Raw genomic sequence first — 19,241 nt, forward strand, 5'->3', positions numbered from 1 at the left:
GATAATACCTACCTGCTACCTACTTAAATCAGTAATCAAAATAGTCTGAAAATAATGTTATTTTTTTAACGATATTATTTAAATAAAAATAAGTATACTCGTAGTAATTTGAGCATATTATTTGATACATTTTTAAAGAAAATGTTTTTTTATTTCATATAAATATTTATATGTTTGTCAACAATATTTCAAACGAACTGTATTTTGAATAGTTATTTTAATCGTTCGCGTTTATTACATTTTAATTCGCTCAAGTATACTTGTTACTTATTTCTCAAAACGCAGTCGTTTTACATTGTACCTATAGTATTATAGTTAAGTAAGTACTTATATTATGTATAATATTGTATAATGAATTAAAATAATACGTATTATATTATATATTTCATTTAATAACGAGAATGCTTTTAACATGTTTTTAGTATCGGACGTCTGTTTTAACATTAAAGGTCAGTACAACAAAGAACTGTTAACGAATAGTCATTAGTTTGTGTTCAAAGGCTCCATGTTTTGTTTTTTACATCTACTGCTGGCAATTCTATCGATTACAAGCCATATTTATTTTAAACCTGAATTTATTATGAAGTTGGTAAATTAATACCAAACTTGTGTCTTGTAAGTTTATATTTTCGGGTGAACGTGGATAACAGTCAAATGTGTGTTGTAAATTTCAATATTAATTTGTTATATCTATATTTATTTTTCGTTTTCTTGGAATATAAACATTTGTCATCAAGATTACTACACTTGATGCTGACCGTACGTACTCGAGTGGAAGGATAACGGGTTTACATTTCATTCATTATATAATTCAATACACAAAAATAACGTTTACAATTTTGAATTGATGATATAATATATTATTTTATTATATGAATAATTTAAATAATTTATAATGATCAATATATAATTATCAATAAATGCAAAGTATAACCAAACCGTGCACAAAGCGAATATATTATTTTTCAATACAATTTGGTTATAATAAAGTATTAATCAAACCAGAACAATAAAATCTATTTTACGACAATAACACTTTGACAAAAATATAAAAACAATAATAGTTATAGAATTTTTTTTTTAAAATAACAAACATTAACACGTGACTTGTCTCTGAGGAACAAGGGAGCAGGAAAAGAACCAGGGTTTATTGATTAACAGTTTATCAATAATTTATTATAGTAGGTATAATGATTATGATAATTTTCGATTAATACTAAGTTGATATAATATATGTTAATATAACAATTTTGGACATTAATAAATCAGTTTTTCGTTTTCATTTCGTTAATACTGAAGAATGGAAAAAAAATACATTTTCTGCTTGGTTACTTAATGAGTTGAATGAATAAAAGATGAAGTAAAGATTAGAATTAGTCCATTGAGTTGAAAACTGATTATATTTACTAAAATAACGATTAGTTAATATTTATGGGAAGATATACCTACTCTTTGGAAATAATATTATCAAGAAAGTAGTTTGTTATGTTAATTAATAACAATTAACTGATTTTTTTTTTTAATAATAATTTTAAATTCCAGCTTTTTATGTGAATATATATTATGTGCTTTAATCAGAAGTGTTCACACATATTCCAGTAGATATTTTTTCTCGTGTATACGTAGATAAGTGAGTGGCTAATAAGTTTGTGTAACGCTATATAAATATATATATATATTATAAAAATATATATCTATATATATATATATATATATATATGTACGAATGATAATAGTAATTCATTAGGATTACAAAGATTCGCTGTTGAAATGTTTTGTGAATGTAATGTTGATGCTGTTTTGACAAAATTTAATTTGACTGGACTAGGTTCAAAAATTCTTCGCGTGTCTTTGAGTCGTCTCTGAACACTCCCAACATGGTAGACGTGACGGTTTTGCTGTTTATCTTTTGCACGCCTCTCATGACCATACACATATGACTGATAAAAGATATAGAAAAAAAAAAAACAATTATCACGCCGTTCTTTATACCTACTCGTTCTATTGTGTGTTTGGCTACTGTAATGTTGTTAATACAATAACAACGGATTACAAAACATTATAATGGACTGGCAACAAGTAAGTGCTAGAGGCGAAGATGCTTGGCTTTTTACTTCATTCCACTGTACGTATTATAAAATCCGATTGCTTCGAAGCTATTAGCAACGTAATTTTTGAAATATCGTATTTAAAAATATGTATATAAATTTCTCATTTTCTATTTTAAATAATATTTAAATTACTATTATTTATGAATTTAATGAGGTTTTTGATGCACCAGATACCATTATGCCAGTCCATTATACTTAATTTTTTTTTATTATTATCTCATTACGTTCTAATAACTCCTTCTGGTCTCTGCCTCCTTTTGTTTTTAGACAATAAATGGCGATATAATAATATCCTCCATTCATATCAGTATTTTAAATAGATATGAATAGTTTTTCAGTTTATTGTTTAATAACTTTATAATATTATGCGCATATTTTCATCGTTCTAAAAATAACTAGGCACATTGTTATAATTTATTTATAGTTGTTTTTAAAAGCTGTTTCTGAGCGAATTTTTAAAGTAATCAACAAGTGGTTTTATGACATTAATTGAATGCCAAAGCACAATTTTACTAACAACAACAGGGTATACAATTTAGTATTTACATACCTTCGTAAACACAAACTCAATATTTAATTATTGTGGCAGAACAGTAACAATGGTTATCATAATTTCAAATGATTGAATATCACTTATATTGCAAATCGAAAGTTAATTAACTTGATTAGATATATTGTTTAAAACGTATTTACACCACTTTACGACTGTGATATTCTTATACAGGTCGACGAGTTATGAAAATTGTTTAAATATTTATTTTAAAATTAATCTCGTTGATCGTCAGATATTGTAACTTTTACAATTTTCTTAATAAATCAGAAAAAAACATAGTATAATATTATTGTAAACATTTACATAGAAAAACTTTTAAGATTCAATCATGATCTTTGAAGTTCAATTAATTTGTTTCACAATTTATTGTGCCTTCTGGCTACTATTAATTCGTACTCAATGTTTGTAACTATAAATTAAAATACGATGAAAAAGTTATTCAAAGTTAAATTGTTTATTTTTAAATGCAATTAAGTAATTGATCTAGATTTACTTTAATATATATTGTATATTATATATTTTTTCGTTAATAAATATGTAAATTTGCTAAATTCAATACATTATTATGTTTAGTAACTTGGATAAGGACATCCCCAGAAACATTTCTCCTCTTCTATTTCATAAATGTATAACTATTTTATTGTTTATTTTGATATTATAGTAAATTATCGTTTGTGCTAACATTTTTGTTAGGCTATTTAAAATTATTACATCGCCACAATCATGGCACCTTTTTATGGTGGAGGGGAGTAGAGGGGGACATACCTCTTCTGTCTTCTTATTTGCCTTTCCTGTCAACTACGTGGGTTGGTCATAATTATCTTTTACTCTGTCCTCCTTCTCTTCTTTATTCACACCAACTATTTTTATATTATTTTATATTCTATTTAATCATCTTTTCTTCGGTTTTTCTCTTCTCTTTCCTTCAACATTAATTTCCATATCCACACTTATTGCCTTTGAATTGCCTCTCCTTATAACTAGACACATTCATTAAATTTACAATATCAAAAAATGGAGAATATTTATGAATTTATTCAAGAAAATGTTACGTAAATTATTATAAAAATATCACTATTGTATAATTATGCATACTTTTAATGTATTTATATTTATATTTATTTTATGGTTATCAGTGGTATTTACACTAAGTAAATCAATTTGTGGGTATAAGCACTTTAATAATAAAATACCTAACTTTACCTTTACAATTTTTTACTCTGAACTCGAAATATTATAAATTTTAGCTGGCTAAATAAAACCGAAATTTATTCTATGGACACTTTTGCTCACAATGATACAATATAATATAGTACACTTAATTAATATTTTTCACTTACTATTTTAATTTAACAACTTAAAATTCAATTTAATGACAAACCATGAAGTTATAAATATAAAAAACACTTATTCACATAAAACAATAACACTTAGGTATATTAGTATTTGTATTTTATTTTTGACAATACCCCTTGCTTAAACAAAAATGACGTTCCTGATTAAGTAAATTATGATAAAAAAATGTTTTTAACTTCATACAGGTTGGTTTCATAAAAAAAAAAAAAAAAATCAGAAGTAAAAAAAACAATAATACGACACTAACGTCAAATTGGAAGTGAAAGGGTTAATCATTTATATTAATTTTATCTATTGTCAATGAATAAATACATTTGATATGAATTTATAAAATAGAATACATAAATGTTTTTATGATCCAAATCGAGATATATTGAATTTATATTTATATTATCTTTACTTACAATGTTTTAAAGCACCATTATATTATTATGTTTTAATTATTAGTACCTACCTATAACAAATACCTTTCATTTGAGAGGTTTCTTTTTAATTTTTCGGGTAAAATAAAAAAATCAGCTATTTTATTATTTATTTATTTAATTATTACCAGTAAATTTACCACGCTTACATTTCTGAAGTATTTATTCAAACAAATGAATCTATAAATTTAATTGGAATACTAAGATAGAAAATATCGTCCAATAATGATGTAGGTAGTGTTATTTTTTAATATAATTACTGTTTCATTTTTTTTAAATTTCACTAATGTGTATGTGCCTATAACGTAATTTTCACACCAGTTGCTGGTCATGTAGCATACCAGTAAAATGTTTTTATAATCAAACATAATATAAAGCCTATTAAAAATAATTTTACCCTCTTATAAAGCTATAGTAGCGATATCATAAATTCAAAAGTTTTTTGAAAACAAAAATCAACTTACACTCCTTCAATGACCACAGCAACTCCAGCAGGTTGGATAGCTTGGGTGACAGCCACAGCAATCTGTTTAGTTAATCGTTCTTGAACTAATAGATATAAAAAATAAAACGATGTTATTATTTATAAATTAAATATTAAACGGAGCGTGTAAGTCAAGCAACACGTCATAATGGTTCCCATTATTCCTAAATAATTTTACAATTGAGAAGACAAAATGTGTTTATCCATCAATTATATAGGTATGTATACATACATTTTTTTTTTTTGAAGCTTTTCTATTAAAAATCAGATCAAAGGCTATAACGGAAATGATTATCTTGGTTTAGAAATCTATGTACATATTGTATATATATATGTATATATTATACAAGATTAAAACCCATATTTTAAGAAATAGTGAACTAATAAAACTAGTAGTTTCAACGCAAATTTGTGATATTGAAAATTATATTTATATCACAAATAAGTATAACATAGTATAATATGTGTACAAATTAAAAAGTTTATTTGATTCATTTAAAAACTAATTGAATTCAAATAATAGTTATAATATTCGAATAATAGTTTTTTTTTGCAGTTCACTTATATAAGTTTTATATTGTCGGGTAGAAGCCATGTGTTTATTTTACTATTCATTACTTTTTTATTCTATTGAATCGACTTATTAATTAAAATAAATTAGAAATATATTAATAAAAAAAAATTTGTTCATTGTATTGATTGCTTATGAGTTATAATATTTTATATTGAAAACCGTTTAATTTTTGATTCAAAATGGTTATGTTATCAATTTATCATTTGTTTATAAAAATGTTAAATGATCTTAATGAAAAATGGAAGTACAGTAATACGTAATGCTATATTTATTACAGTTTGTAATCCTATATTCCTATTAGATTAGACCTTATTCTAACATTTGAGGCAATGGTATGTTTAGTAATTATCGCAGTAAATATTAAATATTTAAGTTTAGTTTTGTAACGAAATATATTTTACTATTAATATTTATCTATATCAGATAGAAATAATATTAAAATATTATATTCTTATAATTAGGTATATTTTACAACTTTAAATTGCTATGTTTTGTGTTCAATCTAAAGTTCGATCTCCATTATTATTATATGAAAAAAATTTCAATTTTAATAATAATTGGATTCCAATTTAAAGTTATGAGATGAGCAAAGTTTGTACAACAATAATTTCTAAAACTTTAACAATAATAATCAAAATTCACATAAAACACTTATCATCTGTCTGATAAATACCTATAATACTTAATCATGATTGGTGATTGGGCGATTGTAAGCTCCGCCAGTTTCAAAATTCAAAATAATAAAAAAAAATAACTGTGTTACAGGATGCTATAAATAGGTACTCTGATGGAGTAATACAAGACTTAAAATATTTACAAATTATATTACATCATTTTAGTTTACATTATATGATATACCTAACTATATATTTTTGGATTATTAGGTATAACGATTATTTATTATGATTTAAATATTTAATGTGAACGATATGATATTATATTATTTTATAATTTTTTTTTTTTTAATATTATATCATATTAATTTTATACTACTACTTGATTTTTTTCACTGGCGGAGTTTACATGAACTCAATTTTATCTGATTTTTTTAGTGACGGAGTTTACATGAGCCTAATTTTACCTTTTTTTTTTTTGGCGGAGTTTACAGTAAAAAAAGATACTTGTGGTGGAGTAACATGTGCCCTGGTGATATTATGTGCGTAGTGCTGTGTTATTTTTTTTTTGGTTTTACCTTGAAGTCTTCTGCTGAACATCTCCACGATGCGTGCAAGTTTGCTGAGGCCCAAAATTTTGTTTTTCGGCAAATATCCAATCGAAACTTTTCCGTAAAATGGAACTAAATGATGTTCACACATACTAAACATTTCGATGTCCTTCACCACAACCATTTCATCGTGATCCTCGTCAAATACGGCATCGTTAAGTACGTCTAAAACATATACTCAATAATTTATATTCATTGATTAAATAATATATTGTAACATGAAAATTATATAGATAATACAACGGTGTTTGTAATTTTCTATTTTGAGTACTTAGAAATATAAATCGTAATACTTATAAATGTAATATTAAACGTTCTCGGCGTATAATTACATATTTGGTTTATTACTATCAATGCCATTTTACTTAAAACAATATGAATTTATTATAAAATAAACTCTAAAGCGTATTAAATATTTTACGTTACTCATAAAAGATTTTTTTTTGTCTTGAGCGAAGGCAAAACACAAGGACTCTCCTCGTAAATAATACGTTGTCTTAGGAATACAATCATTAATTTTTAATAATATTTACGAACTATTACTATTTTATTAAAATGTTTAGATTAATTAATTATAATTTTTTAAATATATTATTAAAGTTATTGTTGAATTAATGATATCAGTATTTTAAATATAATATACTCCCAAATGAACTCCTTCGTAAATTATTTGGTATTATTGTTGGGAAAATTACTTTTAAATAATAACATTTTAATACACAAGTATACTATTATATGGTACAAGTGCAAGGCCGTAGCCAGAAAAATATTTTTTTTTGGTGGGGGGGGGGTTAATGTATAAATATGTTATTATGTAATAAAATATGAAAATCTAACTATTCAGTCTTATTTCAAAAAAAATTTCGGGGGGGGGGGTTTGAACCCTGACCCCCCCTGGCTACGGCCTTGTACAAGTGTGTTTTAATTTTCTCTTTGTACAATGTTTATGAATAACATAATTATGTATTGATAGTAATTTTACTCGAATCACGTTAAAAACAATTTATAGGACTTTTGTAATAAAAATATTATTAGGTACAATATAATTTATTGACGTGTTAAGTAGTGATTTTAATCATCTATAAATTAGGTTAGAAAAGTTTCTACAAAGCTCATACACTATTATAGATAATAGATATGCAAAGATATTTGTTAAATCTAAGCAGACCATCATCATGCTAAATTAACTGTGCATTGTATCTTTTTATTGTATTTTAAAAATTTGAATTTTAAATTATCGTTCTAATTGAATAATATTTTGTGCGGTCATAGATATTTATTTCGAACTAGGTATATCGAATGAAAAATATTCCATTCATAATTAATTTCTTCTTTTGAAAGGTATAATATACTATTATATGTTGTTTTATCTTACTAATGCATAAAGTAATATATTTTACATGCAAAATACTCTGTTTTTAATATTAGCGTAGATTGATTTAATAAAATAAAATATTATGTAAAGCATCAAGTTGGTTTGTTCATTTTGAAGCTAGTTATGACAATTTTAAAATGTTTATATTTTGCTTTAAAATTAAAATATAAAATAAAACCTATAGACGAAGCCAAAAACAACATTCTTACCCTTAAATTTGTGAATAAATCAATTTACTAATTAATTATTAACAGTTTTTAATTAAAAAATGAATCAATGTATTATATTATATTTTTGTGTTTGAATTTAATTTGTTTTTAAGACACGTTTATTGATTTTATACTTTTGTCATCAAAATAAATAATTAGTTGTGAAAACAAAATGTGTATTTTTTAAATATTATTCATTATAAAAAAAAACAGATTGGACTTAAATAATGATTTTCGTTCTACTACCGGTATTTTTGTATAAAATAGTAATACCGTATTATTTTTTCACTGAAATAAAAATAATAATTTTTGTCTCTCGTTTTGATTTTACTGATTAACATAGCGGACATAGTGGATGGTTTAGAGTACACCTACAACCTATTATACGTCAAATGTCATAGTCAGATAAAGCGTTTGAAGATGTACCCAGAAATGGTAATTGGTACCCTTTGTGCAGGTACATAAAGCCAGCAAAGATAAAACACGATTCAAATATGAAATCTACGATATAAAAGTGATGCCGATTAGAATTTATGGTAAAAGTACCTTATTGTAGTGCTTAAATTTTAGTATGTGCACTGCAGAGTATGGATACAACAAAGTATTATTTAAAATACATACAAATCAAAAAACTAACACAAAAACGTAGGTAAAGCACAACATTTATAAGCTTAAATAAATTACCATAGGAAATTTATATATTTAAAAAATTATGAATAAACAGATATTATTCACTTATCGGCGTAGTTTTTTAAATTTTCCATTAAAGAATTATGATATTTTAAAAGTCAAAATATATAATTTTCTATGAATAAAATGTTTAGTTTTTTTTTTTGTATGAAATGGGTTTGTATATTATGTGTGTTTAATCATAGTTTTAATTTATAACTATAGGTATAAGACGTGTTAATGTTTTTGTTTAATAAAAACTAATCAAACAAAATAATTGAAATTATCGAAGACACATTAATTTAAAATAAATATTCAAATCAATCGTTTGAGTTATTTTATTTGTACATAATTGTGTAGTATACGAATTTATATGTGTTTTTTTTATATTTTTGTACAGTTGAAATAAGTGATTGGATTAAAGAATGTTAAGAATTAAGTATAAGCTAAATAAAATTAATTACCGTGTTCATTTTTTTTTTTTTTACGGATAAATACTGTTGATTTGACCGAATGATTCCAATAAATTCAATTATTCATTGATATATAATTAGTGAAATGTACCTGTTAATAAAAAAATAACTATACGTACTGATTACAATATACTCACAATTAGCTTGTTATAAAAATATGTACGTAATATAATATCGTTAATACGAATCTCCCCTCCAATACCCATATCATATTTTTAGTTGAAGGTGGGGAAAAGGGGTATGACGTTCAATCAGAACATCGACAACCACTTGTAACCGGACCAGTATTGTACAATACCTCAAAAGTACGATGATTTAAAAGCTTTTCCGTCCCGTTTCAGAAATGATGGCAATTTTCAATTTGCTGTTGCCAAGGTAACAATGCGTAGACGGTTTATCAGTATTATCGGGTCGATATGCGTACGTATATTATTTAAAAAAATACTTAAGAACCAATAAAATATAATACAGCCCAAAGGCGTAATCGTAGTATTAGTAGTTGAATTCGCTCTTAAAATGCCAATTTAATATTTTTAGATTGACCGCACTTTTCAGTTTTACTAATAAATCGTATAATACGAAATTCTTTAATTTATTGTTTCACTTAAATTTAATATAATGTACGCCGTAAACGACTTCGCACTTGCAATTATTAGACCTTTTACACAATAATGTCCAACTCACACGTGTTCTATTGGATATTATTAAACGATATAGCCTGAAGTGTTACATTGAATTTTATATTTTAATGAAAATTCAGAGAAAAACATTGACGATAAAATAAATTGACATAGTTCCCGAGGCACTTCCCAGTACCTTTATTGTTTTTAGAGAGCATAGAATAAGCGAAGGACACATAGAACATCACACACGTATACGTAATACGTGTGTATAAAGTATTATGCATTTAATTATTATATCAGTATACGTTAGTAGTTAATAACCTTAAGACTATAAAATGCATGTACTCGTATTATATGCATAATGCATTTTATTCACATACAGACATGTAGTATAATAGTAGTATAATATAATAGAAACTCTTGGCTCAAACAATTAGGAGAGTTCAAATTTTGAAATATTTTCTTTGTATCTAAATATTTAATAAAAACACTTATAGACGAACTTACAGCTTTATAAACAACTCACAACTTACAACTTTATATTTAATATATTATACGTCTTGTACTTATTTTGATATTTTTAAAGAAAACAATGGGATTACTATTCGCAATCACTCGTGTCCAATAACTAGAAAACATATTAGGTAAAAGAATGTAATTGAAATATTAATATATACCGAACAAAATATAAAAATAAATCAATATTCGTGAAAGTTTTCTTTGAAATTTATAATTGTAAAGAACTCGAAAATATAGTCGTGCACTATACACCTATTATGATTATTATTTCCTATCGCTCAGCAGTTAAAATAAAACAATCGAAGATACGAAAAATACCGTACCTATGTAAAATAGTCAGTTAGATTTCAGTTGATTTTCACTCAGCTGAAAATATTAAAAAAAAAAAAAAAAGTAGCTATTGGAAAACTACTGAAATTTTTAAAAGGACGTAGGTGTATGATTTCACGTATTATTTCGAGTTTGTTACATTTACATAACACGTACGCTTTCGGCAGTACGATGCGACGGTACGAACACGTAATAATTATTACAAGTGTGAACTGTGAACAATCATGTAGATTATAATGATATTGTACGTCATGTATATTATTATAATTGTAGCGTGCGATTTCTCGGCAGTCGGTTGTTTCTAGGGATTTAACCATCCACAGTATAGGTACATACGTTTGTATCGTATTGCCTTAATAACGTAAATATTATAGATACGTATACTTAGTATATTTATTATTAGATATTGTTACACACGTGTACAATATAATACGAATCACATTAAAGCATTTATATTTGTCCGGAGCCATGACGAATTATGATTTCAAAACAATGCACTGGATACTAATATGCCGTATGGCCGTGTGCATGCTTCTGATTTAATATATTTTATGATAAATTTAAATATTTCGACAAGTCAATAACATGACGCTATAGGTATTTGGGTTTAACAAATATGACTCGATGACTATATATAATACATTATCTAATCAAATTATAATAATAATAATTACCTATTATTACTAGTGTTCTTTATGAATATTATGATATAAATTAACGGAGGACACGACCAATCAATATATTATTTAAACAAAATATTATAAAATATCCTTGCAGTCGAAAATTAAAAAAAAATTATTGATTTTATTTTAAGGATCGTAGCTAGTTAAGCGTAGATTTTTTTGAATGTAGATAAGCGTTTTAGTTTTATTTTAAAAATTACTTTAAAAATAGGTAGGTACCTATTATTTAAAAACATATATTTGTCAGTAATCGACAAATTCAATTAAAACGATAAATTTTTGACGGATAACTGCTGTATTTGGAGAATTAAAATATTTTATTATCCGCTCAACCATGCTATACAATTAAAGAATTAAAATTTATATTATTATTTAACATTGTAAAATTATTACTTTTTAATTTTGATACTTAAATTTTACATACATTGTTATTATATGACAAATCCATAAAGCAATATAAATGGATAAGTCAATATAACAGATGCAGATAGTTTAAAATGCATTTATAAATGGGTGTTTAAAAACGAACCGTGTTCTAGTGAACTATTCATTACTATGATTGTACGTCAAAATCAAATTACTGAAAGCTAATATATAGCAACGGCAACAGTAGTAGCAGTAGAAACTAACCCGTGAAGTAATGATAGAATTTAATATTCTCGAACGTGATGTAATTTATAGCGTTATAATTATATTAGTTCTTCCTCCCGCGCTCTAAAAACGTCACAAACGACATAAACTTATTTTAACAGTATGTATTGAAAATCTTTGCTCGTAATAATTCATTTAACGGGCAATTCGAGTTTAAATTATTATCTTTATTCCGGTAATATTATAATACACTATAACATCGATGAACCGCTGTCCATCGATCATTAATCATTGCTGTAAAACTTTAATAAAAAGTATACTTTCGTTGCATGCATGTGGTGGACAGGTTATGAAGATGAGAGAAATGTTCAGCATCCAGTATCTATTTACAGCGTTCAATCGTGAAGTAATTAATTTATTCAAGACGCATATTCTTCGTATTTACTGATTAGGTTCTGTTAAATTTGTATGAAACATACAGGTGTTTATTTTTTTTTTCGTAGTACCTATGTATTTTTTTCCTGAGTAGGAATTTTATAATATTATGCGATTAAGTGGATTCAAAAGGTTACAACATCAATCAAATGTCTGTACATTTTTTTCTATTGAGTTTAACACAGTAAGAAGCTATGATGGTTTTATTTGTTAAAAATAATTTTGAACTCTAAAATGGCCGAATTTAAATGCAATTTACACATTTTTCGAAAACATATATAGAACAATTTAATTCTATACATTTATTAACAACATTTTGTGTTAAATACACCGACATTCAAGTTTAATACTTGACTAAATTATTCAGAAAATCATATTAATTATTTTACGATTTGCTTTCCAATTTAAATTAAGTTAAATTAAGTAAATTTATTATACATTTTAGTATTTTACATGCATAGTTAATAATTATAAATAATAAGATACTTATTTAATATAATTTTTTGAATAATTTTTAGTTAAATGAAATATTAATTATAAATTATTTAATTTAAATTGATTTGAGTTGGGAAGAATAATTTTCTTGATGAAATATCTAATGAAATTTTAAATAATAACTCATATAAATTTAAGAGAAATAAATGTACTAAAATAAATATGTTAAGAATATGTTAATATGTTGAGAAAAATTTGAATTTTGTAATTTAGTACTTATATATTTTATATTTTACTTAACCTAACCTAATGTTACACGCTACGTTTCAAAGTAAGTATTTATTTATTTATGTACACATAAAAAATAAGCAGAAACACAAAATAATAATCAAATTGCATCAATTATACTCTGTAATAAATATGCCTATATCTAAATATATTAATCGATTAGTGATTACTGATTACCATATAAGTTGTGAAAAAATGTAAATTTATTGATAGCAATCCGATTGTATTGCATGCAGTAGTACAATGTTTGTCTATGAAAATTTATTGTGCGCCAAATGACCAAAATCAAACAATTTTCACGTTGTCGCTTATTGTTTTTCTATTATTTTGTTGTATACATAAAACACGGACCTGAACAATAATTATGGTTCAATGTGATTTACGTAGTCACGTCACGTCGGTATAAGTGATATGCGTTGTATTATTATGTCATAATGTGAAGTCTGAGCTTGGCCCTACATTTTTTTTCCTGGCTTAACGAATTACACAGTAATGCACTTAAAAATCGTATTTTGAAGAGCCAGTGTTGGTGGTGGGCGGGAATGGGCCTGCAGTTATATTCATGTTTTATTCAATACCACGGAACCTTTTCCACATACGTATCATCTAGAAGACAGCCGCGAAGTTATCTCAAGACACTGATTCATTCAATTACGGTGAAACGCTTTAGAAATCTCCGACACTTTGCCGTTTAATCAGATTAAGTACGGGCAATAAAAGGATTCCTCGGCCAAAATACGAATAGTGTATACCTAATAATATCAAGGTTGGATTTTCATTGAAAATGTTTTAAGCATAAACAACGACCTCAGGTTTTTTTTATGCAGTTATTACGCCGGCGCATGCAACATATTATACCTAAGATGATCGTAGGTAGAGAAAGAGTTGGCTGCATAGCCAACGTTAACGTGTCCGCTGCTGTTATAGATAGACAAGAAAGTCGTTTGTTAACAAAAAAGCTAATATCCATGGCAAACCACTATGTAATTTTTTAAGCTATAAGCTTCTTAAAATTACTTTTTTTTTATTGTGAAACTGGTCTCATAACTTTATAGTGTGATAAACATTTAGTTCGATTACTTTGTTTCGTATACTTATTATTTACTATTCATGAAATTGTTTCGTAATTTATTTAGGTTCATGCAATTAATCGATTTCATGTTTTTATATATGACATAATCTTATATTACACTAAAATTAAAAATATAAACGTCGACCAAAACGATTTTTCCATTCTATCGTTTAGATATCACCTTTCAAAATTTATAATTGACATTTGCTCTAATTTTTATAGTGATAATAAAAATGATGACAAACATTAAAACCTAGTCACGAATTTCAAACAGGTTATTAATTAATGATAAGAGATACATTATTTTATATCGTCGGTCAATTAATGATAAAACATGATATCTAATGGTTTTAAATTAGCTGTAAAAGTATATAAATTCATTTGTATAAATATATTATATAATTATAATTGTTTTTATGTATACTGAATTTCAAATTACAGGCATATTGAAAACGAAAATAAAATAATCCATTAACCATAATAAATTCCGTCATCTACACCTAGATAGTTACCACAAAACATATTAATATCAGCTTCCTGAAATAATTCTTAATAATATTCACATTATTGCAGTAATAAATAAATTAACAGTCAATTTATTTAATTAGTTATCAAATTTATTCTCGCCAATTATAAAATAATAATATAGGAACAGTGAAACACACATACAAGTTATTTTCAATGGCACAAGGCTAAATTTATAATATGCTCTTCAGCCACACCTTTTATTTGTGCCCATGCGTACACGTTAATGTGAATATGATTTTTCTTTTTCTTTTAAAACTACCTATTACGATGTCAGGATCGCATGAGGAAACTGATATGATAATAGATATTATACATTATTAGTGTCAGCTGAACAGTGTTAAATATGTAAATTTTATTATACTACTGATTGAAGGAATCGTGAGCTATACTAATATATCGTTGTTTCGTGTTCAGCGTTTACAACAAATTTTATATTAATAATGTTAACATACTAATTATTCTCATTTTAAGAATAATTTAGTCAGTCTTGCAAAGTACTTGAGCTAAAGTATTTAATTACTTTAACTCGAGTACCTACTCAAATACGTATTTTAAATACTTTTGAAAAAAGTACTTTGACAAAATATTTTAAATAATTTCTCAAAGTATTTGTATTTAAAATTAAATAGGTACTTATTTTAAAATCCTTTGCCTTTTTAGTTTATGTATTTTGCACTTCTTATTCAATCACGTTAAAATAACAGTTGAGAAATGAATGTATGAGTCAAAAAATATAATCTATACTCCGTATAAATATACGTAAATAATATAAATTTGGGGTAAATTTTATTTTTATTTGTAAAATGATTTATGCAAATTAATGTAAGATATGATAATAATATAAATAGCATTCAATAGTATTAATCTTAGAATATTTAGATTAAATCTAAGTATCTCTAAATATTGCCCTAAAGCTTAGGTAGTTAGAAGTTCAAAACATCAAAATTAAAATAAATGCAGTATTTAAGGTTAACGAGCGATAAGATATAAGTTGGATCGGTTACATAATAAATTATAATATATATAGCGACTTTTGTATGTAATAGTAAAACTGGAATGCCATATAAAATTACCTGTCAGTGTCTGATCATAGCCTTTCGTGAAGAATAACATTGCCTTCGCAGCCCTCTCCGGAGTCTTCAGTAATCCTTGGCGCTCGGGGTTTTCTCCCAACGCGCTCAAAAGCATCTTATACGAGTCAGTCATGTCCGGTAACAGGGCTTCACGAGTAGGTGGCTTGTGGTCCAGCTCTAAGTCGTGGTGAAACGTGCAATGTTCATGACCTGTGGACGGCAACCGTATATTTTATGACATAAATTTATTATCTCATAACATATATTATACATATTATACACACATGCACATAGACTGTTATCGATGGGCTGTAACGAAAAACGGAGTTCTACTGCACCTTCCAATAATTAAACATTCGATAAAAGTCTGTGTGTGTGTGTAGCATATGCATCTACACACACGCGCGTTCGTCATCGGAAAATATAACACAATATCATGACGAACGCAAAACTATCATTATTATTATTATTATTATAACTAATATTCTATAGCTAATATTAACGTTTAAATCGTCGTAACCGTACCCGTTATCTTACCCGGCGTGGTGGAAGTTCTCGGCGTTTTTGGGTTGCCGGTATCGTCGAATTCGTTTTCGTCCTTCCACGACGCCAGTTTCTTCAGTGCTGGAGGTTTGTTCTTTTTCAGTAAGCTCACCACGTCAGTTCCGTTACCGTTGGAAACCGTCGCTGCCATGGCTATCACTGGTCTTTCGGATGTGGATAATATTATGATGTCGTATCAAAAGAAATGGTTAACACCCGGTCGGCGACGGTGATAAGAATAAGTGTTATTGAGTAGTGGAGGAGAAAAGAGAGAGAAAAAAAAACGATCGACAGGACTTAAACGGCGGTGAATGCGAAAGTGAGCCGGACGTCTGGTGACGGTCAGCGTACGACACTGAATGCGATTCCGGGAGTGTATCACCGCGGCTCTCGTGGTCCGATCGGGTCTTCGGAGGAGCGACGCGCGCGTGTGCGAAAGAGTGCGCGCCGGACGAATTTATATGCATAGTGGCGGAGGGGAAGTATAAAGAGGTGCTGCCGCCGCGTATCGTTTGTCAACTTCGCACTTTTTTCCCTCTTTTTTGTTTCCCTTTACGCACATGCACACGCCGCCGTTGTCGTGTGGTTTACGACTTTGGCTTTTACGAATGATCGACAACGGTATGTTATGAAAATTATGTAATCGTGTAGTGTAACAATAAAGAATGATATGAAAATAACTAAAATAAATGGTACGAGTTGCCGTCCGTTCTATATCGTAATATTAAAATATAAAATATACACAATATTATGCACTCGATCTAGACAGAGTCAAACGAAACAATTTAACGAAAAAGAAAAGTGTAGAGTATAATATTATATAAAGTGTCAATGCGTCACATAAATAAATATACGATTCAAAATAATGTAATTGATGAATAAGTATCGCGGTATTGATATTATTTGTCAAAATAGAAGTGCATTGCAGAGAGCTTAAGAGCCTTTTTGTTTTTGAGTAAACATTATCGACGGATTTGTTTGTTTTTCTCTCTGTTCAAGAGAACGTCTCAAATACGCTGTAAATAACGATTTTGTTTTATTAAAATTCCAGTACATAGGGATTAAAACCTTGACGTTTTCCCGTAATCTGACCCAACGGCTATCCGAATAATCACTATCAAATAATAATATGTCTCAGACAACTGTATTATTCAACCATTGTTCGGGCAATAGAAATTTAAACAAAAAAAAATTCGTTCAGATTATAATATTCGTAACGCGTATTCCGTAATGCACTGATGTGATTATGTTTCATGGAAAATTTGAGATTATATTAATGTTAACTAATTAATTCTGAAATTGATTATATTCTTTGAGTATATATATATATATATATATATATATATATACCTATATATATATATCGTAAAGAATCAGTAAAATCAATATTTTAGTTAAAATATCCATTAGATTATAATAGTATCAAACTAAATTGTTAATAATACGGTGGTCGAAAATGGAACGAGCATTTTATAAGATTGATAAAAGCGTACACTGTAACGGGTGATAAATTAATAATTAAACGCACAATAATTGGATATGCGCTATATGCATAATATTATTGTGTATAGTACATGATATAATAATGTCGTTTAGATATCTCAATACTTGTTGTTGATTTATTGTATCATCTGTAAATTAGACACTTATACCAGTTATACACCTAAATGTTTACTCTCGGCTGATTTATATAATTGTTATACAAACAGATGTAAAAAAGTCATCGGTTTTGAAAGGTATACCTACCACAAAATTTACGAGTTACTCAAGGACCTCATAATATAATTATGATTTGACCGTAAACGAGTAATAAGTTGAAATGGTAAAAAAAAAATTACAACTACGAAATTAGTCCTATTAAATGACTTCGATATTTAAATCGTACGTCTATAGGTGCAATTTTGGAATTTCAACGATATGGGACTGCGATTGTTTTAGGTTACCTCAAATAAAATAATAATATACATTTACATATTCGTATTCAATTATTGTTTGCTTTGAAATTGATTAAACGCAGACTTGTAAAATTATTTATTATATGATATTAATTTTCTTCTTAAATTTTAATATAAGAAAATTTAGTTTATAAAAAATATTTTTAATAATTGTTTTAATTAAATTGGCCGTAGCCCGTAAGTGAGTACTATAAAAGTTCTTCACAGTGCCTATTACCTAGTGAGGTTTATTTAAATTAACTAGTGTTCAGAAACTAGTTTACTATATGGGTTTTAATATTTTTTTACTTTTACCTACCCGTTATATAATACGTAATATACATTATAAAACTAGTTCTTAAATATAAGTTTCATACATTTTACATTATAGGTACTAATTTTTTTTTTTTACATTTTATGTAGTATGACTTTTTGTTTAAGTTTGACGATTTCAAAATTTGAAAACATTAAATTTAAAATTAATTGTATATGTATACATTAATACCTACATAATTTAATGAGTTTTTAAACTTACAATCATAATTTAATTGATCGAATGAGTGATGATAATATTATTAAATTTGAAACACATTCACCTAAGACTTACAACATCTAAAGTAAAGTAAAAAAATAATATACTTATCGTTTTAAAAAAAACTATTTAAAGCAGCTGAATCTGAAAAAAATATAATTTTTGTTATGGTGTTTATTAGTATGAAAAATTGATTAAAAAATG

General features: G+C 26.5%; 1 protein-coding gene across 2 annotated transcripts; it reads right to left on the minus strand.

Moving 5' to 3' along the window:
• Positions 1–837: 837 nt before the first annotated feature.
• Positions 838–17,009, minus strand: LOC114123393 (GTP cyclohydrolase 1). Of its 2 annotated transcripts, none has more exons than XM_027986343.2 (5): positions 16,566–17,009; positions 16,029–16,238; positions 6,693–6,890; positions 4,907–4,991; positions 838–1,940 (listed from the first exon to the last, which is right to left on the minus strand). In XM_027986343.2, the coding sequence occupies exons 1-5, from the start codon at positions 16,720–16,722 to the stop codon at positions 1,811–1,813; spliced, it is 780 nt and encodes a 259-aa protein (XP_027842144.2). In that variant the 5' UTR covers positions 16,723–17,009; the 3' UTR covers positions 838–1,810. The 2 variants fall into 2 exon arrangements, with proteins under 2 accessions (XP_027842144.2, XP_027842143.2); XM_027986342.2 differs by having other exon boundaries at positions 16,554–17,009.
• Between the last annotated feature and the right edge of the window lie 2,232 nt (positions 17,010–19,241).

Source organism: Aphis gossypii, chromosome X (assembly GCF_020184175.1).
Source record: "Aphis gossypii isolate Hap1 chromosome X, ASM2018417v2, whole genome shotgun sequence".
In the NCBI taxonomy this organism is placed as follows: domain Eukaryota; kingdom Metazoa; phylum Arthropoda; class Insecta; order Hemiptera; family Aphididae; genus Aphis; species Aphis gossypii.